The 26,555-nt window shown below is 36.9% G+C and overlaps 3 protein-coding genes and 1 long non-coding RNA gene across 4 annotated transcripts; 1 reads left to right on the top strand and 3 right to left on the bottom strand.

The window, feature by feature from the left end:
• Window positions 1-1,123: 1,123 nt before the first annotated feature.
• Window positions 1,124-2,589, bottom strand: LOC133862384 (uncharacterized). The gene has a single exon (XM_062298175.1). The coding sequence runs from the start codon at window positions 2,194-2,196 to the stop codon at window positions 1,291-1,293; it is 906 nt and encodes a 301-aa protein (XP_062154159.1). The 5' UTR covers window positions 2,197-2,589; the 3' UTR covers window positions 1,124-1,290.
• A 4,222-nt stretch (window positions 2,590-6,811) lies between these two features.
• LOC133864517 (GRF1-interacting factor 3) lies at window positions 6,812-14,594 on the bottom strand. The gene is made up of 5 exons (XM_062300872.1): window positions 14,461-14,594; window positions 14,244-14,367; window positions 10,522-10,598; window positions 7,774-7,858; window positions 6,812-7,693 (listed from the first exon to the last, which is right to left on the bottom strand). Exons 2-5 carry the CDS (start codon window positions 14,319-14,321, stop codon window positions 7,265-7,267), a joined length of 669 nt encoding a protein of 222 aa, XP_062156856.1. The 5' UTR covers window positions 14,322-14,367; window positions 14,461-14,594; the 3' UTR covers window positions 6,812-7,264.
• Window positions 14,595-17,425: 2,831 nt separating this feature from the next.
• Window positions 17,426-21,160, bottom strand: LOC133864667 (uncharacterized). Its single transcript, XR_009899544.1, has 3 exons — window positions 21,002-21,160; window positions 20,791-20,872; window positions 17,426-17,753 (listed from the first exon to the last, which is right to left on the bottom strand). It is a non-coding gene; the product is annotated as an uncharacterized LOC133864667 (long non-coding RNA).
• A 916-nt stretch (window positions 21,161-22,076) lies between these two features.
• On the top strand, window positions 22,077-26,348 carry LOC133864633 (probable protein S-acyltransferase 12). The gene is made up of 7 exons (XM_062301022.1): window positions 22,077-22,642; window positions 22,827-23,082; window positions 23,335-23,426; window positions 24,512-24,638; window positions 24,753-24,838; window positions 25,268-25,333; window positions 25,945-26,348. Exons 1-7 carry the CDS (start codon window positions 22,454-22,456, stop codon window positions 26,059-26,061), a joined length of 933 nt encoding a protein of 310 aa, XP_062157006.1. The 5' UTR covers window positions 22,077-22,453; the 3' UTR covers window positions 26,062-26,348.
• Window positions 26,349-26,555: the final 207 nt, after the last annotated feature.

The following is a 26,555-nucleotide window of genomic DNA, read 5'->3' on the forward strand; positions in this document are numbered from 1 at the left end:
GAAATCTTACCTTGAGTGTGCCATGCACCCATAGCGAACGATGGTTATGCAAAGTACTCATTAATCATTATCGAGTAAGGTTATGCTATATATACAATTCGCGCATCCAGCGGCACAAGTATGCTAAAGCGATCCTAAGGGACGAACCAACCCCAAGCAAAGTAGTAGGAATATTTTTATACAAATTATACCTAGTGATCAATGCTTTATCGTTTCACTCTTTAGAAAGAAAGATTTATTTCCGGTACTAAAGTTTCTATATATATATATATGAAATGAAAGAAAAGATTGAACAATGTTTTGGAAGGGTAAGTAAGTTTTCTAATGTGACGTAATAATGAATAAATTAAGTACTTTTAAATATTTTGTATTTTATAATGTTTTTATGAAACAAAAGCAATTGCCTGTTTTCTTGATCGAGATAAGAGGTTGACGACGTGGGGAAATTAAAGCGTGTTTTTGGTGTGATTTTTTCATCATTCTAGCTAATTGACTAATTTGGCACATAATATTTTCAGGAGACCAATTTAAATACTAATAAATTATTCAAGCTAAGAATTGACAAATCAAATCCTAAAAAATATATACTTTGGTGAATGAATTAAATTCCAATCAGAAGGCAACACTTTCTTGCATTGAAAAAGAAAAAAAGGACGTTAACGTTAACGTGCAATATTTTCCTTCCTTGATTAAGACCACAGGCCACCATTTCCAACATGTAGGACATGGAATTAATGCTAAAGAACCATCAAACAGAAAGTTCAGATATAAGTTTATTTTTTTCTCTTAAGCTCAGCAAACAAGCATGCACCGGGCAGGCAACAACAATCATATGAAACAAATGGGATGATTCTACAATGTGATGTTTCGGGTAATTAAGCTGTCTCTAATCCGGTGCTAAACTCCATTAATTATTTCTCATTCAAACACTAATAAATGACCCGAACAACCCCCCCACTTCACTTTTTTCCCAAATAATTCTGTATACTAAGTAGGGTCTACCAAAATCCATCATTTTTATTACACACACACACACACACACACATATATATATATATATATATATATATAACTCAATTTATTATAAGGTTATAATACAATTGTGTCCGTGTGTGAAGAGTAATAATAAAAATTATATTTTTATTTCATAATTATTTTATAATTTTGATATATAGTCTCAATTAATTTTTAAATATATATATAAATTAATTTAAAAATTAATTGAGACTATCAAATCAATATTGTAAAATAGTGGAGGTAAAAGTTTGAAGTTCCACGTACGCGCAGGAGCTAAGTGGAATCAATGACCCAATGTTGCCCATCCAGTTTGATTTTGAGGCCGTGAATTCGAGCAAACAAATTTACTGCCCTCCTAACTCCCCTGTCATCAGCTGAGGTAAAATAATCGTGGCCAAAAATTACCCCACCAGGTCTTAAAACCCGGTACGCCCGATTTATATCAGACCACGCCGACAAAAAGTCATGACCCGCATCAACCTCGATCAAATCACCATACACGCCCAAGTCGCAAAGCATGTCGAGAGCCGACCCGCTCGAAAACGGCACGGGTATAACCGACTCGCTCGCGTTTTTGGAAACCAAGTTCTGCATGAATTGGTACATCAACAAAACCTCGCCGTTTATCATCTGAATATCCTTGAACCGGTCCCTGAACCCCGGCCAGCCGCGGAAATCATCGATGCAGAGGATCTGGGTGTCGAGGCCGAGTTCGCTAGTCAAACCGGCCATGTGAATTGTCGACGCGCCTAGAAACGTGCCCACCTCAATGATGGTGCGGGGCTTGACTTTTTTGATTAGGTGCTCGAAAACGGCACCGGTTGAGCCCCACCCTTTGATTCTCTGGCGGCGCAGGAGGGAGCTAACGTGCGCTGGGGGGAACGCCTCGAAGGGCGAGGTCCCGTTGTAGACTCGTTGAAGAATAGTTTGGCGGACGAGTTCGGAGGGGAGCGGGTCGGCGCAATGAGACGTGACTCGAAAGTTGTCGAGTTGGGAGGGCAGGTTGGTGAGTTCGTCGATGGTGGGGATTGGGGTGGAGGGGAGCGAGGTGGAGGAAGGGGCGGATAGGTAACCCACGGTGTAGGTTAGCAAGAGGAGAGTAAAGTACGCCGCTGGTTTTGCAAGTTTTAAGGCCACCGAGATGAGTCTCTTTTGGTGGCTGTGTTGCCCTTCTTTCATGTTGGACTCCTTCCTAAGACAACTAATATTCTTAGCTTTTCAAAACGAGTAAGTGGCAAGCAGTACAGAGGACGATGATGTCTGGTTTCTTGGTCTTTGTTTAAAAATATTTCCACAGAGAGAGAGAGAGAGAGAGAGAGAGAGAGGGTTTATAGATAGAGAGGAATCAACTATGGCTTTGGCACGTATCGATGCACTGAATACTTGGCATCAAAACATGGTTCGAAAAGAGGAGAGGAAAAGAAAGGTTGAGAGAGAGAAGGGAGGTGGGAGGATGAAGAAGATGTGGTTGAGTAGGTTGCGTGTTTATTACTCGGATGGAGAAGTGAAAACGACTGAAATAAAATTTGGCATGGGATATTGGGATTAAAAGGTTATTGAAGTATACATACTTATATTTTTCTTTTCTACCCGGTTTGATCCGACACTAACTACGTACAACTACAAAATCGGGTGTTTTTCGCTTTTCGGCAAATTAGGCAACTGCTGGGACGCCCAATTTAATAAGGCAATTAGGATTTGTGTCGGTGGCTTCTCGGGGAGAGAGAAGCTCCCAATTTTTTTTTTCCAGGAGGGGTTTTATTTGAGGTTGGATTTTGCTGGGAGAGGGACGTCTCCCTCTCCAGGTGGTGGTGGCTCCTAGCTTAGGGCTTTGGAGCGTTTTTGTTTCTCCCCTTTTTTGTTTCGGTGGGGGTTGATGTTTCACCTAGCTTTGTGGGCTATGGTGGGTTTCATTTTCTTTGGTTCAGGCAGAAGATTCTACTCTCTTTTGTTCAGGTGGGGGAGTGGCTGGTTTTTGTGTCGTCGGAGGAGTGTTTTTTTTTGCCGGTTTTTCATTGTTGTTTTTCAGATGTTTGAAGCCAGATCTACACTCGTTCGCTGATTTTTGCTAAACACGCGCCCTTTGGCCGAGTTCTCTGTTGCCGTCCGCTCCTGCTGCCGGTCGCACAGGTCATGCCGATCGCCGAAGTTCGGAGCGTGGCCTGCACGCGCCAGAGGGGTTTTTTCTCTTTGGCGCGCGTGACGGTCACGCTCCGCCATTTTCTGGTCTTGCACGGTGGGGAGGGGGCTTACGTTGTTTGTTCTTCGGCTGGGTGATACTGGGGTCGGCGCGTGTTTCCCACACGCCGCCAGTATTGGCGAAATCCGCCTGTCTCTTATGCCGACAATGGGTTGTAGTTTCTGTTTGTGTCTTCTGTTTCGGTCTACCTTTGTAATTTTTAGTCATTTTAGGATTGTTTGATGGCTTTCATGCTAGATCTGTCTCTCTTTTATGTGCTAAATTGTTCAGAGGAACTTAAAGTCTGTTCTTTGTAATGTTTATTTATTATTTGGGTAGCTGTTGTTTTTGTATATTCTGGATCTTTTCACAGTCTACATTTGGTAGCTGCTTTAAGTCGGGTTTTTCCTGACTTAGTGGGTGGAGTTTCTTTATTTTTGGTCACAATTGGCCTACGGGCAGTGGTGTTTGCCTTCGGGCATGTATGAATTTCTCTTGTATTTGTATTGGTCTTTGGTCAAGTGTAATCTCCTATGAGGCTTATATTTAGTAATGAAGTTCTCTGTTTCAAAAAAAAAATAAAAATAAGGCAATTAAAAAATAAGAAAAAAGTTCAGATAACTCCTCCAACCTTATTGTCAATGTCTTCCAAACCAGTAATTGTGTCAATGTCTTACTCTAAATTATAAAACATGTTAATGTCTCCCTAATGCAAAAATACACTTCATAAAATTATTTTTTTTTTTTTAAAAAAAAAAAAAACTTAAAATTCTTTCTTTCTTTCTTTCTATTTTTTTAAAAAAAAGCTTTTGTTTTTTAAAAAAATTAGATTTAGTTTTTTTTTTTTTTTTTGAATTTATAAAGACATTTTTGTCCAATTGAAAAAAAAATTAAGGTCATTTTTGTTTTTTTGTTGGTCTTAGGGAAGACATTGACATTTTTTAAGTTGTTTAAAGGGAGATATTGACACAATTGACAATTTTAAATAGTTTGAAGGGGATATTTGTACTTTTGCCTAAAAAAAAGTAAGGCTTTTGTTATAGTTAATACCCTTAATTAAGGCTTACAATTACAATAAACAAATAATTAAATAGGAAAAAAAATTTAATGCCTAAGATATTCATATTATACACAAAACACGTGACAAAAAATTTATCCTCAGTGACATAGATCGCTGTGGCCTGTGGGTATGTATATTTAATTATGATTTTCTTGAATAGACCCAAAATATTTTTGAAAATTGATACCTAGCTACCCCCAAATCACTCTTTTTACAACGTTCTCCTTTTTTTTTTTTTTTCTTTTTTTTTTCTTTTTTTTTTTTCTTTTTTTCTCAATTTGTTTATGCAAGTCTCATTCGACAATTCTCTTCTCCAATTTCATGATTTTCCAACTCAGGTTCAAGTCCTTAAAATCATCCATAAATGATCAGTGATAAAAAGGTTAGTAAATCCTAATGACCAAAAAATTACTCAGCCACTTGCATTACTTCTTTTTTTTATTTGATTATTTCATGAATTATTGAATTTTCGTATATGAGTATAACTGATTATTAATTCGCATAGTATAAATTAATGTTAGATCAATATAACTGATTATTATTTAAATAAATAAAAGGCTCTATTTAAACTTTTCACCTTAGTCCTCTAAATATATCAAGTCGGACCTGCTCATGGTTAATTAGGTTATATGTTGTATATTGTATTGTGGTCCCATATTGTTTATTGTATGTGTGTTTAGGTTAGCTGGCCTATATATATAGGTCCCTTCTCTATATTTATATGTGACTCAATAAACTCCTTCCCCACCTTTCTCCTCCAATTTTTCGACATTCTCTCTAGCGCTGCCCAATATTGTCAACGATTCCAATAGATCTGCCTTCTTTCGATTTCCCTCTTCCATGCATTGTTTCGAGCTAGTGACTATACCGATCGAAACCTCAGAAGACAATCTATCTAGAGTTGTCGAGACCAATCCCATTGGAGTTGCCACACACCCATATGCACCACTCGAATGCTTTGCCCGAGCAACCCCACGCTGCCACTATCAATCCAAAGAATCAATAATCATGACGGTCGAAAGCTTCAACACCGACCATTCTAGAGTATTCAAGATTATCACCATTGGAGTCTTTGCATGCTCGCACGTGTCGCCTAAATTTTCTGCCACTCTAACCCCGTGGCACCACTCCTGCTTCACGAGTCATCCACGTGCCGACACTTTTTCTACACACTATGTGCCACTTGTCATCCATATAGCCTACCACGACAACCCTAACGCTAGGTCAACATCCACATTAGCAAAAATAACCGATTCATTGCCATCAGCATCTGACACTCCATCAATCCACATCACTTGACACGGCATCTATCATGTCGGAACTTGTGCCACATCATCAACACACATTAAGATTGACTTTTAACTCTAACCATTTACAAGAGTTAACCGTTCACTTCGACTTTGGCTATTACCGCCATATGCTTATAGAATCAAAAAAGTATCAAAAGTCTTCTCCCCAGCTTACTTCTACTGGTCAGGTACTATTTTACCTTGGAAAATCATACGGTTACCTCATGGAGAATTAGCCGCACCTACAAATGATATAAATACACCGTTGCTTTAGCTTACTCATGTTAGTAGCATATTTCTATGCAGGTCTTACCAAAAAAGGATTAGGTTATTTTGGTAAATACATTCAACCAACTCTAATCCTTTTACCCATTAATATCTTAGAGGATTTCACAAAAACCCTATTACTTAGTTTTTGAGTTGACCATAGTTAACTAGGTGTTTTCTACTCAATTTTTTGCCCTAATTTCATTTTTGGAAGAACTGAGTGCTAGAGGATATTTATAGGATTTGTGTGTGGCATACTTGTGTAGTCATGTCCGTTCTATATAAATAATAAAATATCAATTATTTAGTTATGTACAACCTAAATCACATTTACATCATCCGCCCCTTATCCTAATATTCAAAAGAAAACATTATATAGTCATAAGCCTCATTGATTGAGGTTCACTTGTTCGCCTTTGATTTTATTGATTTATTTACTATTATTGATTTAGTACTCAACCATCAATCACTAGCCTCATTGACTTTTTATTATTATTATTATTCATTTATTTACTATTTTTGATCCGGTACTCAACCTTTTAACTGACGTTCTTATTCTTCTTTGATTTGGAAAATGACTTCTAAAAAGAATCACCGCCTTTACTGCTTTATGCTTTCGTCCTCTTTTTAAACTCTGGAATCTGGAGAATTCTTTATATTTCTTTTCTTTTCTCCCTCTCAACTTTGTTTTTAAAAATATACTTTGATGTAACCTAATGACAAAAACTGTTTTTATACTTATAGGAATGTTTTGTATTTGAATTTTATTATTATTTTTATTTTGAAAAAGAAAGAAAGACATTTTTTAACAAATCAGATCCCTCGTTAATTCTGGAACCCTTTTCCATAAATCATTTTTTTTTTCACAGTAAACCATACAGTTGAAACAAACACGAAATAGAAACGTAAATTCAATCTGGCTGCCACCGATACACGAAATAGAAACACAAAACTTGATGTATTTTGCAGAGAGAATATAATGGTTAAAACCAACAAAACTTGGATGAAATCTCAGGTCTGGAAGACCCTGCATGTGCTTGTATGTTATTTAAAATTGACAGATACGGAAGTAGTCCACACAAGAGAAAGGGAGAGGAGATTCAATCTAGTAATCTCCGCTTCATGAGACGTGGTCTCCAATTAATTGAACTACCCCTTAAAGACAAAAACATTTGAAAACAAATACGGAAATAGAGACCACATGCTTCCACCTCTCTTCCTCTTCCGGCTAAGATTGTCTTGTCTGACCACATGTTTCATCTGATGTCACAATTCGTTGCAAGCAATTTGCAAAGACACTTACAATACAACTTCTCCTACCTAATCTATTACAAACTACGGGGGAAACTTCTGCTACTTTGCTCAATCTACTCAGAGCGTACCACTCTACTCTAACAGACACCTACTATCAACAGCCACATGTATTCATGCGGAATGGCAAATAAAAACGTGCTACTTTGCTTCCTCTGACCCCTTCAAGTAAGAAGATTCCCCGTCACCACTGCCATGCCCAGCGGCTGAGCTTCCCTGGCCATCAGCACCAGCGGCCCCAACCTCAGAGCCATCTTGCTTGCTTCCCCCACGTACATCATTTACAGAAGGTGGACCACCACTGCCACCACCTCCAAGAGTAGTCTCAGTATGCATGGGATGCAAGCCATTGTTGGCCCCTCCGGCTCTCATTCCCATTTGCCCTTGGATGGCCTGCTGGTGCTGCTGGTGCTGCTGGTGCAGCTGTTGCTGTTGATCCTGTATCTGATGTGGGTTATTAAATTGTAAGGGCAGCTTTGGGGGGAAAATACCTGGTTGCTGAGCCATTGCTGCTGCCTGTGGGTGTTGCATGTAATATCCTCCTTGTTGCAGTGCAGGGTGCGGGGCCATCTGCAAGTGTTTGATACACATATGAACAAGATGTGTGCAATATGAGGAATCAGGAAGAGAAGAATCATGCCTACAATCACCTGGGGAGGCATTGTTGGTGCTTGTGGTTGGGCATCAGCAATTGCGGCTAGATACATCAAATTCTTTTGAAGCTGAGCTTGGTACCTAAACCACCAAAATTGATATGGTAACATGTATACTGCACTTCCACACAGAACCGAAAAAAAATTGCCATATACACAATAGTTTTTCAAATATATGAACACAAAGTCATGACCAATCAAGCTATAATCCAGAATTGGAACCCCTTGAGTTTAGACCCATTGCCAAATCCATCCACTAGTTTTTAATTTTGAAAATTAATTGGTTATAGCCACCTGCCAAGTAGTTTTTTACCTCCAATTTTGCGTCCAATTTTTAACAGGTCTGTCTGTAGCATGTCCAGTTTTACACGTAAAACCAATAACAGGACTACCATGTCAGAGTTGCCACATCAGATTTGAAAACAAATTTTAAAATTTTCATTTATGTCAAAAAAACTTCATAAAAAAAAAAAGAAACAAAAAACTACCCAAAAAAAAAAACAAAAAGCTAAAGAAGACAAAAAACAAAAACAAAAACAAAGAAGATGCCATTCACTAATCAACAGCTGCTGGGGTCCAGTTCTGTCACCTCATTCGAGTCCAGTTCTGTCACCTTCCACACAACTTTGTCATGTTCTGACCCTTCCTAAACAAATGCCATTGGCTGTTTGGATCCAATTAGGATCTCACCATTTGGAACCTCATTCGGGTCTAGTTCTTCATCGCCTTCCACGTGAACTTGCTGCTGATTCACTATCACCATGCTGAAGCTTTGACATGGTAGTTCTAACATGCGGTATCAAGTCATTGGTCTGACATGCAAAAATGACCTATTCAGCTAGAGGCTAAAATTGCGGTCCTTCGTTGTCAAATTAAAAAACTTGGGGATCAATTTGGTAATGGGTCTAAACTCAAAGGGGGTGCAGGTCAATTTCCCTCCAAAATTTAAGCAAGATTGAAAGACAAAAGAGATTTGGTATCTTAGGGTTATTATTATTATTTTTTTAATGTTGGGCTTTTGTGTAGGTGAAAAACCTCTACTTTCGCTCTTAATCTTCAAATCCTTAGTCTCAATCCAAAAAGACATCCACTTCATTAGAAAATAAACTAAAAAGTATTGAATGATTACCAATCATATCATATCATACTAGACATAAGAATACGGAGCATTAGAGCCACAAGCTGTAACGACTTAAGAAAAGCGCTAATCACATTTGCTCTATCACTCTAAAATGATTAGTCAAGTTGCAATTGGAGTTCTTTAGCATCATTTTTAAGGCTCAATCTCACCTAATAAGAAATCTATGTGCAACTTAGCACCCAAGAACACCTTTATAATCCACCCAGTCAATGTGGGCAATCTATTTTTTCAATGTGAGACTAACTTTCTGGGGTATCATAATCTCTCCCCACTCAAATCCTTGGTGTGCCCATCAAGGTCGATGCCATGCAATGCCTCAGTACCACATGATATTAGTTTGATTTGATACCATCTATAACGACCCAAGAAAAGTGCTAGCCACATCTGGACTATCACTCCAAAAAGACTAATCAAGTTGCAATTGAAGCTCTCTAGAATCACTTATAAAACTCAACCTCACCTAGCAACGAATCGATGTGGGACTTCGCAACCAAAAAAAATCTTTATATTCTACCCACTCAATGTGAGCAATCCTATATTCCCAATGTGAAACTAACTTTCTGGGGTGTCACATAAGCACTCATAAAATAACCTTCACCTAAAAAAGGTTTTGGTAGAATAGCACATACAAATAAATCAACTTGTTTACTTTGGAGACTTTAAGACTAAAAAAATGATCGGATTCAATGATTGCTGCTTCCATTTTCCCTTTCATGTATAGACCTCTACTTCACACTACTGAATCAACCCAAACCTATATGTCTTTTAAAAATAAAATCACAATTTCAAGTGAAAAAACAATTAATTTTCAATAGATTTTATGATATGAAAAGAAAGATAATAATGTCAAAAAAACAAGATCGACTGGTTAATTTGATTTGGTGGCGAGGTGGAGGTTGTGCTGATGGCACGTGATCAGCACAACGTGGCTAAGGTGAAACCAGAATTTATGACTGAACTAGGAGAACAATGATGACCACTAAGGGCTCAAGTTCCAGAACACTTTTATGCTTTGTGTTGGGACATCATTAATGTGATAACCATACCATAGATAAGCAAAAACGCAAGTATCAAGTCAAACCTGAAGCCAACACAACTCACTCATATGTAGAAAGTGATAGTTTGATGGCATCATTTGCTTTCTGTACTTTTCAAGAAAATACCTATTAAGAACATAAGCAAAAAAATGAAATAATTCCCTGACTATGGTGTGCTTAGTCCACCATCAGTATAAACAGTAGAGCAGTCCCTTTCATATCAACGGGAAAAGAATTTTTTTTAAAAAGCATATTTTTGCTATGCAAACCATATTCTATCTCTAGTTCCATTTACTGCAGATGAGTGACAGACCTAACAACCATATAAAAGAGAAACAACCTTTCATGAAGTCCCTCAGGTAAGTATCTCAGCTAATGCTTTCAACAAAACAATGCAAGGTTTCTCAAAACGTAATGCCAATTATTTGTACTACAAGTTGATATTTCTAACAATCCAAAACTGGCATTTAATCTCAAAAGCACAACCAATTAAAACCCTGGTGATGTAGAACACATACATACATGCAGGCAGAGAGAGAGAGAGAGAGAGAGAGAGAAGTCACTTACTGGGCACATTCAGCAAGTTTTCCAAGGTTTTGATTGTCCAATATCGCCAGAATCAATTTTTTGTTCTCATCAAGGTACTGCACAAAGCATTAAAAAGATAACATTGGACAATTAAAATCTTCATGCCAATGCCAGTATGTACATCAGTTCATAATATGATTTCCAGTAGGAAGTGAAAATCAAAGTGGATGTACAAAACAGAATTGCTGAATGATCAACCCATGCAAACTAAAAGAGAGTTCTAACAGAAAAACAAATGCTACTTCTTAATGAAGCCATTCTAAAGTCAACACACATACATAAATGACATTTGGGGGTGCACAGTGAACATAAATGAGTACCATTGCACACATTTTTTTCAAAAATCATGAAATATTCCATGACAATTGACTGAAAATCACGTCAAGCAATTTTTATTTCCATTAACTAGATTCCTGTAGAAGCATCTTCTGACCTTTAGAAGAAATTATCACAAATCTCATAAGAAAATGCAGGCTTAAATGCAATTTTCAATTGTGATGGGACATCATATCTGATCGCTAAATTGACAGGTATTCAATCATACGCTTAAAAAGAATTAGAAACCAGAACCCAAGAGAATTTCCTCAATTTTGTTTTGGTAAATGATCAAACATACTACCCGATACCATCCTGGTAATACACTGAAGAGCCTTCAAGATATCTATCAATGTTGGCTTTACAGTTATCTAGATTATTTAACTACAGGTGTCCCATATCCTACCTTTAGTACTGACTTTGAAACTGGCACTGTTAAAACTTAAAACCTCGCTAGTAAATAATTATCAACACCAACAAAGTCCCTTCTAATGACTTTTGATGAAATTGCTCTTTCAACAAAATGGACACATCTGTCAAGTGATAATAGAGAGATTTTACTCTCCCTCATCTCCTTTTAATTCAACGGATGGGATGAGCCCTCTGCACTGAATTATAAATGATGTGTTCTGCAAGGGTCCCATGTGCCCATGGTGACTTAATTAAGTAGGACTGCACAGGACCCAGCTAACCTTCTACTGGCCGCAGACTAGCAGGCCCTTTACAACAATGACCCTTGACAGGGATTAACCACGGCTTGCCATAGAAGCCATTTTAGTGGAAGATGAAATGAGATAGATAGATTCAGAAAAAGTCTGTTTCCAGAACTGAAGGTGCTATGTTCTCAAAATCTATTAGAGAAATGAACAATGTAATCTAGTAGACAGTAGCTGAAGAAAAATAAGCCATAATCATACCAACATCCAGAGACCATGGGACACATACTCGAAATCTGGTACAAGCATCTCTAAAGTTTGTTCCCATCTCAGCATGCCCATAAGTGAAGGAGAAACTTGGAGAAATTAGGCTCTCAAGAAACATCTCATTTTTCACATAAACTAAGGGTCAAAGACCATTAACAGGACTTAAAATTGTAAGCTCTCAACTCATGTATTTTTTAGTGCAGTGTTGTTAAAAGCTCAAAGCACACTTGTGCACAAATGCATTATGGAGTCAAAGTGCAAAGTGCAATCGTGCCTGATCAAAATAAAGCGCACTATTTTCTAAATGCAATGGAAGAAAAAGATTCATAATCTAAAATAAAAGTACTATCAAAATAGTGATTTATTTGTCTTATAGCAGTTAGAGCATTGTCCAATTGCTTGAAGGTTGTAGGTCCAAATTCTAAATCCTAAGCAGGCCATTTCATTTTAATAATCCAAACAAATAAAATTATCAATGGGAGCAGCAAAATAATCAAAAACCCAAATGAACTTGCATTGGCATATCTTTTAACCCATCCGAACCACCCCAAATACTTTCCCATGCATTATAAAATATACCCAAAGTAGAATGATCAAATCCAAGCACATGATTATACAAAATTATAACCAAAAAGTGCTTAAAATAGAGCACCACTAGTGCATAGCCATTCTTAATTGGTTGCTGATAAATATCTACAACTATATATATTTTGATGGAAAAAAAACACACTTTTTTGTGCCTCGCACCTCTAAAAATACAGTGCGCTTTTTCCACTTTCACGGTGCTTCATTGGATGTGCTTTGCTTTAAGATGAATAGTGCTTTTCTCTTTGTGCTTTAATAATTCTGTTCCAGTGACAATTTTAATTTGTCTATTGGAATGAAAAATACGAATACCGAAGCATTTTTCCATATGTTTCGGATATAGCACTATAAATGTATATAAGTTTGTATATTTATAAATACAAAACAAACTCATCTAACTCATCATGACATAATACAATAGGTATGTACCATCATACATACCAGTTTTTAAAGTGTTCTTTTTAATTACAAATCAAATGGTCAAGGCCTAACTTTGATGAAACAAACCTGTAAAGTTTAAAAACAAATTTCAAAAACAGTTTAACAAAATGTTACCAGACTGAACCAAAAAAAAATAGGCCGAATTGGGTGGAATAGACCAAAATTTTGAGCGAAATGAAAAGAGGGGGCTTGGCATACCAGTTTATTCATGGTAAGAAATACTTTGGCCATTCCCACCAAAACAGGATGGAATTTATAACTAAGCACACGTAGGCGCACGCTTTTAACAACATTGGTTCAGTGGGTTTCTGTATGATTTTTCTGTCATGTGTTCTATAGAATTATCAACAATGAGATATATTTGCATATATATCCCAAGAACATAGCACATAGAGCTATATAACCAATTGCAAGAATGATAGCAAGGGTCAAAAAAAGAAAAGACATCTAGGCCATATTTTCAACTGAATTACTTGTACTTTTTTTTTGGGGGGGGAGGGGGGGGAGGCTACACACTTTATGCATTTTACTTTGATTCATTGAATGCGTTTCACTCTAAGATAAAAAAATGTTTCCAGTATTTACATTGATAAAATAAAAAATAAATTCCCTCTGATAGTTAAATTACCTATAAAAATTATGTCATATGACTCCTCCTTGTATGTTAAAACAACTAGAAAAAGTCAAATTCAAATTGGATTTCATACGGAGCAATATATCAGAGCTTCAAGAATGTAGAACAAGCACCAAACCTCACAAACATAAAGATGAAGGAAACCAAAAGTGGAAACGCCCTAATTTGATTTTAAAAGCTCATATTAAACCTTTCAAACCTTATTCTACAGAAAAATCTAATACAGAAAAAGAAAGATATTCACCATTTTTAATTGACAGCTTAATTGACAAATATGAACGGGCCTGATTTTGCCAAAAAAAATTTTGTATTGCTCAAGAAGGCACATATTCATACTATATAGAATGTACAGCATGCTTCATTCGAGACATGACCCATAGCTATACGATCACACGCAATGCAAGGATTTCTAGATATATGTTTTATGCATCATAACTAGGAACATTTTACACATAGAAGGTCATCACTATTAAAAGGAGTTCACTATTAACAGGAGTAAAATAGGCATGTCACAATCAATTGTATCACACTTAAATCAAAAACTAAATTTTTTGCATTTTTTTCTTGTGAACTTATTTCTTGCTAAATTAAGCTTAGCAACAAATGCAAGAAGAACCCCATCTCCCCAACGCATAAACCCTTCCAATTTCCAAAACTCAACAATCACAGAGACCCATTAATCCAAATAAACCATCAAACCCCATAAACAAAAGCTATCAAACAAAAAACCGCCCACAAACATAAATCAGTCTCTAAGCATTGTGGGGTGCAGGTGAAAGAGCAAAGCAGGTAGAAGAGGGTACCTTCTGAATCTGCTCGGTCGTGATATTTGTGGGTGGAAACGATGGCATCATAGGGATCATTTGCGGTGGCTGCTGCATCTTTTTGCCCCTCTTTCTTTCTTGAAACTAACACAAAACCCTAGTCCTAGCTCCCACCAAAAAAAAATAAAACAAAACCTCAATCAATAAAGCCCCGGATTTACCAATTTCGGTATTGGAGATAGAGAGAGAAGAGTACCTGATGAGTAGATTGTGAGTGTTTGTATGGTTTCTGAATCTAGAAAAGAGGATTTAGTTACGGACGGGGTTTATGGAATTTTTCCTCTTTGTTTTTTTTTTTTTTTTTTTATTTCTTTGTTTTACTAAAACTAACACGATATTCAGAAAATACCAGACCAGATTTGGTGTTTGAACTTTTTAAAGAGTAAAGACAAACTAGCGCTATTCTGAGGTGGGTTGGCTCCGATGCGCTCATTTCTCTCCAATTAACCACTAGATTTGCGCCACGTTATGCCTAACTGATCCAATATATTTAGCTGCATCGACACAAGTGTACTTTGAGCTTAACAGCCTAACTTATTATAATCAGTAATGTAATTTATCACAACTTTTTTTTAAAAAAAAAAAAAAAAAAATACTATGTATCAGCTAAATATTTTATAAAATTAACGTAGTAGAGTCAAATAATCTTTAAATAAAATATATCTTTATTGATATTTAATCTTGACATATCAGCTTTGTGAGATCTTGAGGCCATGAGATACGGATATGATTAAATGTAATACGTTGTTCATGTGGGAAAAACATGGCACATTGACATAGCCGACGCCTAACCGAAGACAATGGACGGACAAGCGAGTGGAGGCCGGAGGGTCCCTCTTTTTGTTTGGTCGAATTTTATGTCGGGTTGAGCTCTTATAGATCAATGTTACACACATTTTTATTTTACTCTCAAATGTACATTTTTTTTTTTTTTGGACCTTAAAAATTAGATAAGGATCCTTTTCCATTTAAGGAACGAAGAGTATCTAGTCCCTCATAATGTGAAAAAAATAAAAATACCCTTATTTTATAAGGGACTGGATACTCTCTAGTTCCCTTGAACTGGAGAGATCTTAATACTTAAAAATTATCATTAGTTTTAGGGTAATTGATACATGTGGTTTAACTTTTTTATATTTTGCTCCTTGTAGTTCATTTTGTATCGCAGATGGTACTTAAGCTATGGGAAAAGTCCAAATTTTCGTCCAAAAACTAACGATTGTCCACATCAGCGCCACATAACAACCTTAAAAACTCGACACCTGTCCTAGATGCCACGTAAGTCGCCACATCAACGCCATGTCACAGCCCACATATATATATATATTTTTTTAAAGCTTTAAAAAAATTAAAAATTAAAAAAAAAAAAAAAAAAAAAAAAAAAAAAACAACGTAAGGCCGGTTTAGGGTGGCCGAATCACCCCCATGGCCCTTCGGGGTGGTTCTCCCACCCCTAAAGAGAAAATGGGGTGGCTGAACCACCCTCGTGACCCTTGGAGGTGGTTCGGCCACTCCTGAACCAGGTTAACCTTACTAGAGACACTGTTTATTCAAAACAGGTTACCGTTCTGCTGGTTATTTGACTGAGAGCATAAGGTTTCTAATGCCAATAGTGATGTATTTTATTCAAATTATAAAACTTTAAGATGTTTAGATTGTGCATGTGTGTTTTGGGTTAAATTAATTTAGATTCATTGCAATATTTACTCTCCAAAGGAAACTCTTTAAGTTTGCGGATTTCTGCAAATGCCCAGTATCGTTTTTTGCAGAAACAGTCTCTCTATGTTTGGGAGCGGTTTTTCCATCTTTGTTTTGGTTTCTCTCTCTCTCTCTCATTAGTACATCTCTTCTGTAGAGAGCTGCAAAGTGCAGGATGGTAGTTCAATCTGTTGGCACATAGTAAGGGTGCTTTCAATTGTCACATATATCTTTGCGAACTATGCTCATATATGAGTTATGAAGGTTTCTCGCCCATGAAATTTTAGACAGATAAGCTATCCAAGAGGATCTTACTTGGCTACAAATGAAGATAGAACTGGAAAAAAAAAGACTCATATATAGTACCTCAGATTTCCCAAATATTAGTATTGCAACAACCCAAAGAGGTTACCATGGGTTTAGTGAGGTAAAAGGTCAAGGAGGATCCAGGCGATGGCAATGATGTAGCAAAGGATGTGGAGTTAGACAGAGCTTAAATGGCTAAAATAGTAAAATTGCTTGGCCGATCTCAAGTTGGAAGTAAAAGCTTGTTGAGTTGAGTAGTCTTATTTGAGGCTTACCTCTTATTGTTATATCTACCTTGTGTTGTTGAAGTGATTTAATTGAGATAGAATATTAAAATTGGAGAATAATGGAATTTTCTGTAAATGGTCATGTGACTCATTATTCAGAAAAATGCTACTGATTAAGAGCAAATTTAAGTCCAGCATTCTGTTGGAAAGAATGGCACTCAGCTACCATCATATATGTTTATGTTGCAATGCAAATTATGGCTGTACTCCATTTTCAACAGCAGAGCCTTTGTGTTGGATGTGGGTAAGAGCATTACTAGTGAACTAGTCAAAGTTTAAACAAATTTTAGTTAGAAAATTTACTTTTGTTATTTTAACTAGCTATTTTTCAAAGAGTAATGATTCACTACCACCTAAATATACAACTTTTCACCACCTTGTCTATGTGGCAAGGTGGTCCACCACCTTAATTTATTTTTAAAAAATAAAAAAACTCAAAAAATAGTGGGGACCACCTTGCCACATAGGCAAGGTGGTAAAAAGTTGTATATTTAGGTGGCATTGAATCATTACTCTTTTTCAAAAGCTCTAAATACCAAATTCTCTAAATATTCTCTACTTTAAATAAATACTACTTTTTTTTTATTGGTTTTAAAACAACCATTTCCAATCACTTTCAACCGTCATGAAACCAAAATTTACTAGTTTGACTAGGAGATTATGAGAGAATTTATTCTCTGGAAAAGTACAAATTCATGTAGGTTTCTTTTTAGTTGCCATGAATTCATGTTTGATCATATTATTACAGAGTTGGAGTTGTGATTCCCCCGAACAATTTGAGCAAGAGAGATCTGCAAATTAAAAACTCTTTCACCTTCATTTGAACATTTCATCCATGAGGTGCCCAAACATGGCGTACAAAGAACCCAAATCCAATATATTTTTATTTTTTTCATGAATAAGTTCTCCATTAGCAAAACAACACAATTACAACTCTCCAGCAAATCAGCTGAAACACAAAGATACTGCAGAACAGTATCATACCAAAAACTTCACATCAAACAAAACACGCCTACAAACAATAACTGTCAACAAGCCAAAGAATATCAAAATCTCCCCACGACTTACATCCTTCCCTGCTACAGAAACGACATTCTAAAGCAACTAAAAGAAAAAAACATACCCAACCAACAACCAAACACTTGTACAAGTAGCAGCTCTTCTAACAGCATTCAACTTCCACCTTCTGCAGAAACAACTTTAAACCAAATCCAAAGATTATACTAGTAACTAGTGTAATTACTTGACAGGACTAGACATTAGTAAAACACAGGTACAGACACTAAAGTTCAGGAACGCGCTGCTGCAGTAGAGACACCATGTATGACAGAATTGAAGAGAATTTTTCAAGTAACTTATGTCTTATAGCATGGTACATTGTAGAGAATTGCCATACATTTTGCATACATGTCTACAAGTGCAGCACAAACAAAATGATCCAACTCCAAATTATAATTCAAAGCAATTACATGAATCAGTCTACCCATTTGGAGGTCAGTTATATCCCTACAAGCCGTTATCACAGAAGGCATTGTGTAATTATCCAACCACACCCCACACCGAATAATCTCCCTAAATGTCCCAAAACAGGTCATATAATCTCCAACTTTAGCAAACCCACCAACCATTACACTATTACTAACTGGTGCAACCCATTCACAGCCCATTCACAGCCATTCACAGCCACTTGGGGTTCTGGTGCAACCCATTCACAGCCACTTGGGCATGAACTTGTCTAATCTGAAGTTTGTTTCTACACTTTAGCAGCCAAGAGATGCAAACTTTGGGCTCCAACTTCTGAGAAAAATAAGATTCTGGTGGTGTACCTGGGTATACGGATTTGTGCAATTTTGTTGATGGAAATAAGTCAAATAAGGGTTTATTGTTGCGTCTGCCACTGCAGCAGTTGTAAAAGCTGACATAAAGCGAAGCCCTCCATTGTTTGTGAGGAAGAAGGTCTGGTTTTCAAGTTTGAACATAGGAGTATTGCTGGAAGCGTTTAACTACTGCTAATATTCTTTCAAGAAAATAGAGGAAATTCAACCACTCAACCACAACTTAAACCCCGAAACATCCATGCCGATTCCCCAAGTATTACAACTTACAAAGTACTTTAATTTTGTCAAGATCTCCGCCTACTTATCACGCAACTCGGCCGCAAATGATAAGCATGAATTGTAGAGAAACAGAGAAGAGGAAGAGAGATTCAAAACAACAAACCAAAATCAAAATATGAGATTCAAAATCAAAACTCATAAACCAAATGAAATCTGTGATTCAAAATAAAACCCTATAAACCAAATCAAATCTGAAATTCAGAATGAAAACCCACAAACCAAATCAAACCAAACCCATAAACCAAATCAAACCAAGGATTCACAGAAGCTTGCAAGAGGGAAGGAGCTCAACCTTTTCTTGGCTTCAGGAGATCGAGAATGCGGGAAGATTAAATACAGAAATAGAAAATATGAAGAGATGAGAGAAGCTTGGCTCCGCAGACCAAACGAGTAGATCTGACAATCACCAAATTTACTGTAGCATTGAGAAGCTTGTTACAGAGGCGATTTTGAGCAAACTCGGCAGAATTTGGCAAAAAATCTTCTTTGACAAGCTTACTACAAATGCTCTTAATGCAAGTGCATTCCTAGCACTACAAAAAAAATAAAAAAATAAAAAATAAAAAATAAAAAATAAAAAATAAAAAATAAAAAAAATAACACAACAAATTTTTAGTGACAGAGTTTTAGTGATGTGTCAGGAGGTCTGACACGTCACTCGTCAAAAACTTTATATTTTATGAAAAAAGAAAAAAAGAGACTTACAAATTTATCCAAAAAGAACCTAAAACCTAAAAATTGCACGAGATTAGGCATTTTAAATCCCCAATATCGCAATTAGCCATCATTCTCTGTTCTCTCTCTTTCACCAAAAAACCCAAACGTTCTCTCCCTGGTTTTTTTCTTCTTGTTTCAGCTGGATGAAGGAGGAGGGAAGGACCACATCTCTTCCCTCCTCCCCTCTCTTCTTTCCTTTACGTTTTTTACTGCTTTTGTTGTTATTTGGCTAGAGGTTTCTCTAGTCCACCTCACCTTTGATGAGGTTTTATCCGTCGTCTTGTATGACTTATCCCACTTGGATTTGCAACTTCAGTGTTTTGGCTTTGTTATCGTGCCGTCCATCGCACCGTTCACGTTTGCCGCCGTCCTTCCCGTGTCAGTGGCTGATTTTGTTGTAGCTTTTTAAAAGCTAAATCTACGTTCCTACGATGCTTTTTGTCACACACGTGCCCCTCCACCGCACTCACCGGCGTCCCCTCTACCCGACGACACCGGCCGATCCTTCTTCCGCCATCCACGCGTTGGATTGTGGATCTCACACGCCGGCACATGGCTCGCTGGCGCCGGTCCGATTGTCCTCTGCACTGCCACTCGCTAGATTTGCTTATTTTCAGGCTTTTTTGCTGTATATTTGCTTCTGTATCTTTATGTTACTTGGGTTATTGTCTTCTTTATGGGAGACTTTTATATTTGAATTTGTGTTTGTACTTTTCTTTTCTATAGTTTCAGATTCAGGCTTTAACAGTGCTTTTACCACTTAAACTTTCTTTGGGTGGTTGTTGTTGATCCCAAGTGGGGGTATAGATAGGCTTGTCTTATTATGTACCTCTTTGACTAATAAAACCGCCTTGTACAACCCCTTGAAAGAACTTAGTCATTTATTTGTCCCATTTCTTACTTTTTGTATATATTTTAGCACTATTTTGGTTTGTTCTGGGTCTATTATTGGAGAGCCCACCCCTTTTTCTTTTATAAGATCAGCCACTTCTTCTTCCTTTTGGATCAGGAGCGGCAAGGATCCTCCATGTAACATTTTCCTTAAATCAATTAGAAGAAAAGAAAAAAAAAATCCCCAATATCGCAAAACAAGCAGGATTCTACACTCTCTCAATGAAGACGCACAAACCTTATCAATTTCAAGCAATTTAAAACTACTTACAGCAAGATTAAGCTAAATAAGACCTATTACAGTGGAACATTAATCCCAACATGAAATTGCAGCAAAACGCATGGGTACTATCAATAACCAACACGGAAAAGCTACAAGAGTAACAATTTTTCATGGATTCGTTTAGCGTGCAAATTAAAGCATGTGATCGAGAGAAAGTAACTCGAGCAATAATTTCAGAGAATCGAGTTGTAAAGGAAAGTAAAATATGCTTTGTTTGGACCTCTTACTTTCTGAGCAATTTCGAGGGGGGGAATTTCGACGACGTCGGGGTCCATCAACGTGGAGCTGTTCTCGGAGAACAATTGTTTCCTGTTTGGAGAGCGAGAAAGAGAGGGAAAATTAGAGAAAGTTGGCTAAAAATATTTTGAAAGAGACAGAGACGGAGACGGAGAGTTAGAGAAAGTAGAGGGAGGAAAGGCAAGAAATTGAAGGACTTACAGGAGCAGAGGCGAAGGAGAGTTCCCGGTGGCGTTCGATTCTCCCATACCCTGAGCTAAAGAGAGAGGGGCTTAAATTCAAGCTTTAAAGCTTGAAAGTTGAAACGTGTTGGAGGGGTTCGAATTTCCCTCCTTCGCGCTTCAGATGAGGAAAAGGGGAAAAAAATCAATTTTAGTGACATGGGAAAGTTCACTAATTAGTAACTTATTAAATTTTGTCACGTCATTAATAATTTAAATTTAAATTCATTTTTTTAAAAATTATATTGACTGAAATTTCGTAAAATGGCAATCTTTGATACATCATTACTCCATCGTGCCATTCCTGTTTACCATCGACGTGACATCCGCCCCGCATTGGTGGTCGTTTTTATTGTAATTCTTAGATTTAATTTTTTAAAAGTTAGATTTACGTTCTTACGATGGTTTCTGCCTCTCATGCGTCTCTCCACCGTGTTCACCGGCGTCCCAGCTACTCGACATCATTGGCCTTTCCTCCATCAGTCGTCCAAGCGCCGGAGCGTGGCTCCCACGCGCCGGTGCGTGAATCTCTTACTCTAGCTCGTGGATCTCACATGCCAAAGATCTCTTCCCAGTCAGTCTCTGTTGTTACAGTTTTTTTTAAGTTTTTTTTATCTTACTTTGATTATTGTCTCATTTTAAAGGAGATTTTTGTATTTGAATTTGTGTTGATACATTTCTTTTATGCAATTTCAGTTTCAAATATTAACAGTATTTTTACCATTTTAACCTCCTTCTAGTGATTGTTATTGATCGAAGGGAGTATAGATAAGCTTATCTTATTCTGCGCTTCTTTAACTTATGAAATCGCTTTATGCGGTCCTTTGAAACTTAAAAGGATCATGTCATTTATTTGTATTATTTCTTACTTTTTGTATATATTTTAGCACTGTTTTAGTTTGTTGTGGATCTATTGCTTGGAGCTCACCTATTTTTATTTTATAAGATCAGTCATTTTTTTCTTTCGAATCAAGAGCGGGAAGGATCCCATTAAACCTTTTCTTTTTTTCATTTTATTAAAAAAAAAAAAAAAAAAAGTCGAAGGAAATTAGAAAGTTAGATGAAGTCGGTGGAACTTCGCAAAACTGTGTCCCAGTAAATCAAGCGAATTTCGTTTGTGTGGGACTCGAGCAACTGAATGGGGGTACTTCTACCCAGTCCATCTACGCCGGAGCTGTCTTTTCTTCTTTCACCCCCCCACGAAATTACGACCAAATTCGCTGTGCCCTAATTTCTCGAAAGTCCGAACTGTTCTCATAAACTCGTCCCGCTGATCGAGTGCCAAACAAAGAAATTCCTGACCAAATCCGATCGACGAACAAATAAAAACCTGGCTGCGGATATTTGGAAGCGCCTATTCCCACCCCTTCGAACCAGACGAGCCGTCCCAGTCATCTCCCAAATCGGGATAGGCCGGTGTTCCACTCCCGGGATGGACATAAACCTATTCAAGTTCTGCTCGGGCCTCAAAGTCCTGGGCTACTTCATGATCCTCCTAGTCGTTTCAATTATCGCCGTCTCGTACTACGCCGTTGTGGTGCTCACCTGGGGCCCACAGTTGCTTCGCGGTGGGATCCACTCCTTCCTGGCCTTCTCTATTCTCTTTCTCTTCCATGTTCTGGTAGTTCATCCCTAACTTAATCCTTAATGGTTTCCCAGTTAGTTTTGTTTCTTTGATTGAATTGCACGGCAAAATCTGGTTCAAAAAATTATCTTGGATTAGATTTGGGTGCAGTGGCTTTGTATGTTTTGGATTCTGAGAAAAACATATCATATAGTAATTAAACTGAATTTTTTGTTTGCAGTTAATCCTGTTAACATGGAGCTACTTCATGGTAGTGTTTAAGAACCCTGGTTCTGTGCCTGAAAATTGGAGACCTGTAACAGAGGAGGATAATATGGAGGCTGGTAGCTCTACGGCGTCGTATCATCATGCTGCACCTGAGGCTTTAGCTTCTCCATGGTCTTCTTCAGATGGACGTGGACTGGAAAGAAAACCGATAGGCTATTGTAGTCAATGCCAAAATGGGAAGCCACCACGTTGCCATCATTGCTCCATTTGTAAGTCAACCTGCTTTTTGATGTCGCTCATGTGTTTCTATTATGCTTGTATTTTCAGCATCTATTGTTTCGTTTGCCCTGCACTTTCTGAGGATTTTGTTGGTCTTACGCTTTTATAGTTCTTAAAAAGATAACAGTGTATTTCTCGAATTCCTGCATTCCTCTGGAATTTTGCTATAGCCCTTTGTTCAAATACAGTTTACAGCGAAATTTCAGAATCATTTAGATTTTGTAACTCTTTTCTATTTGTAGGCCAAAGATGTGTTCTGAAGATGGATCATCATTGTGTTTGGGTGGTGAATTGTGTTGGAGCGTTCAACTATAAGTTTTTTCTTCTCTTCTTGGTAAAGCCATGTTATTTTTCCATATTTATTTGTAGCTAAATATGCCAGAATTTGTTGTATTCATCATTGATTAATAAGAGCCAGTGAATTGGGTTGTAACACCCAGTCCATGATTTGAATAAGCTGGATAATACCCAAATATATCTCCTCAGCAACGTGTCTAGAAGTAGGAGTACTTCGGGTAGCATTTCAAAGGAAATAATTGCAATGGCTCACAAAAAAAGAAAAAAAGAAAAAGAAAAAGAAAAAGAAGAAGAATGGCCTCTAGTTTTGTGGCCTATCTTAAATGGCTTCTTCAGAGGATAAGAATATAAGTATGGTACAGGGGTCTTATGCCCCACATGCCCACAGAAGAATGACTGCCCATGGTTATTGGAATATACTTTGTAACTCATTAAGAAGAAAAAAGAAGAAAAAACAAACCTATTTGAGATGTCTTATTTGAGGACTTGAAAGTGAATTCATCCCCAAAATTTTTTGAATTTCAACCCAATTATCCACCTAAACTTTTGAATTTTGAAATCAAGACATCAATTCTGGATAAAATATTGTAACTCATTTTAAGTTTATCAGAAGAAATTACATTAGTTGAAGTTGCTTTCAAACAGGCCTTAAGATCGAAAGTAAACTAGTATATTAAATAAATAATTACTGTAATGAAGATTAATGAACTTAAAATGTATAATGTAAGATCTTTTAAGATTTTGTAAAAAATTTTCATAATTTAATTATTTTAAATTATTGCTGTTGCAGCTGCTGCTTGTAATATTTTGCTTTAGATAACTAAAAATGCTTAAATGGAGTCTCTTCCCAATTTAGTAACTATTACTTGAAGGGTTCACAAGATCTCGTTACTATGACATCAGTAAACTTGACTTAATTATGGTGGTTCTGAAATTCTGAAGGACTTCAATTGTAAAACTTATACCTTTGAAGTAAGCATAGAAAGTTTACCGAAAGCAAGCAAAGAGAGAGGGGGTGTTGTGGGGGGGGGGGGGGGGGGGGGGGGGTGGGTGGTGATGACAAGCTTATTTTTTCTTTTTTCCTGGCTTACTTTTTCCTTCTCTTATCGTTTCCCTTGACAGCTTTATACATTCATTGAGACAACAATGGATACCTTAGTTTTGCTGCCTAGTTTTATCCAATTCTTTAGTGAAGCCAAGAATCATTCTACCTCTCCTGGAAGTCTGGCAATCTTGTTTTTGGCATTTGGTAAGTGTTCAGCCTGAAATCTTATTTTGTTACCCTTTTATCTCCATGCTGTAGTTCTGCTTTCTCATTGTTTCCATATTCCTTACAGATTGTGTACCTTCAATCTTGATGCAGTTCTAAATTTAGCCTTTGCGCTGAGTCTTCTTTGTTTCATAGTTATGCATGCATCTCTTGTGTTGAGCAATACCACGTCAGTCGAGGTAATAACCACAATGTTTACTTCTTCTTTTTTTTTTTTTTCAGATTTTGATAATGTAAATTCGCTCTTGCACTCTGATTCCTATGTCAGTCTCTGACATTTCACCATGACCTGCCATATATTTGTTCTTGGAATGTGCTACAAACTCTGGCAGTTATTTTAAGCTATAACTGCAAATAAATGGCTAATTATTCTTCAATTCCACAAAAAAAGAAGAAGAAGGCTATATGTTGGAGGAGTATAGCTGACCAAAGTTTGCGTAAAATGCATGGGCTATCATGACCTCAATTACTTCCAAAATAAAGTAATAAACTCATTTTTTATATTTTCAAAAGTTTTCTCTCACCTAATGGAAACAACCACTACCTGCTCTTGATGGTTAAGTCCTCTGTTAAATATCATATATAATCGTCTCAAAACAATGTTTCAGGTTTATGAGAAGAAGAAAGCAGTCAGGTGGAGGTATGACGTGGGCAGGAAAAAGAATTTTGAGCAGGTGAGACCTAGTTGGATGTGCCCTCTGGAATCTCTTCTTTCTTTACTTTGTATGGACACAAAAAATTGGGAAAAGTTACTTGGGATAGATGATTTTAAAGGCTTACCAGGGAGATAATACTCTAATACTAAAGTTTCTGCAATTGTAGCAAAAAATGAAAAATGGAAAAAGAAAGAGGTGGGGAAGAAAATGTATTGTGAACTTGAAAGAGTAAGTTTTTTGAAAATAAGAATGGTTGAGATGGAGAGAGAAGGTATGTGACATTATATCCTATTTACAGGGTCTTCATATAAAGAATCTTTAATCACCATGGGAATGTAACACTTAAGAAATATCGTACAAAGAAAAAAGAGGAAAAAAATTATAGCCAATGTAATTTCTTGAAAACATTTTGACTTGCTACCTCTGAGTTGGTCGTTTATTGGTCTTCTACAAGAAATCACTTTAAGGCCTTTGTCCAAGCAAATCTAACTATCAATAATAAAATTGATTGGCCTGAGGAATTTTCGGGCCCTTATAGCTAGGTCTCATTTCATTATGGTGCGGTCTTCTCATGTCATTATGGTGCGGTCTTCTCATTTCATTCTGGTGTGGTCTTTTCTATCTTAAAGGTTTTTGGCACAAAAAAGGCACTATGGTTGTTACCAGTGTTTTCGAAAGAAGATCTGGACAAGATACCTGCACTTCAGGGCCTCGAATTCCCGACACGTTCAGATGTTGAGGCTTAATTTGAGGCTTCGTGAGCTTACAATTTTTGTTTTTTGTTTTTTGTTTTAAATCTCATTCTGGGCAGTGTAGCTTTTGTGGTATTTACTATACTATGATGTTTGTAACATATTGGCCCTGGAAAATTGTGTTCTGATGTGTTAGATTTAATCTGTTTTTATAATATTGATCAGCATGTGTGTAATAATATATTTGGCCCAGTGGATATTTAATTTTACAGGGGTCATCTAACAGGAGCCTTTTTTTTTTTGTTGGATTTGTCGATATAAAGTGCACAAATATTGGGAGCGGCTCATCTTTCATTTAAAACTCTCTAATTTCCTTTCATTTTTATTTGAAGGGAAAAGTTTTAAGAAATGCTACACACTTTTACTCTCACGCTTTCAAGTGCACACTCTGTGTTGTAGCAGTAAAAATTATTATTATATTTTGGATGAATCGTTATTGAATTTTAGATCTAATGGTAATTTTCATTGCCACGTTAGAGATTGTGCAC

The sequence above is a fragment of the Alnus glutinosa genome, chromosome 3, assembly GCF_958979055.1.
Source record: "Alnus glutinosa chromosome 3, dhAlnGlut1.1, whole genome shotgun sequence".
In the NCBI taxonomy this organism is placed as follows: domain Eukaryota; kingdom Viridiplantae; phylum Streptophyta; class Magnoliopsida; order Fagales; family Betulaceae; genus Alnus; species Alnus glutinosa.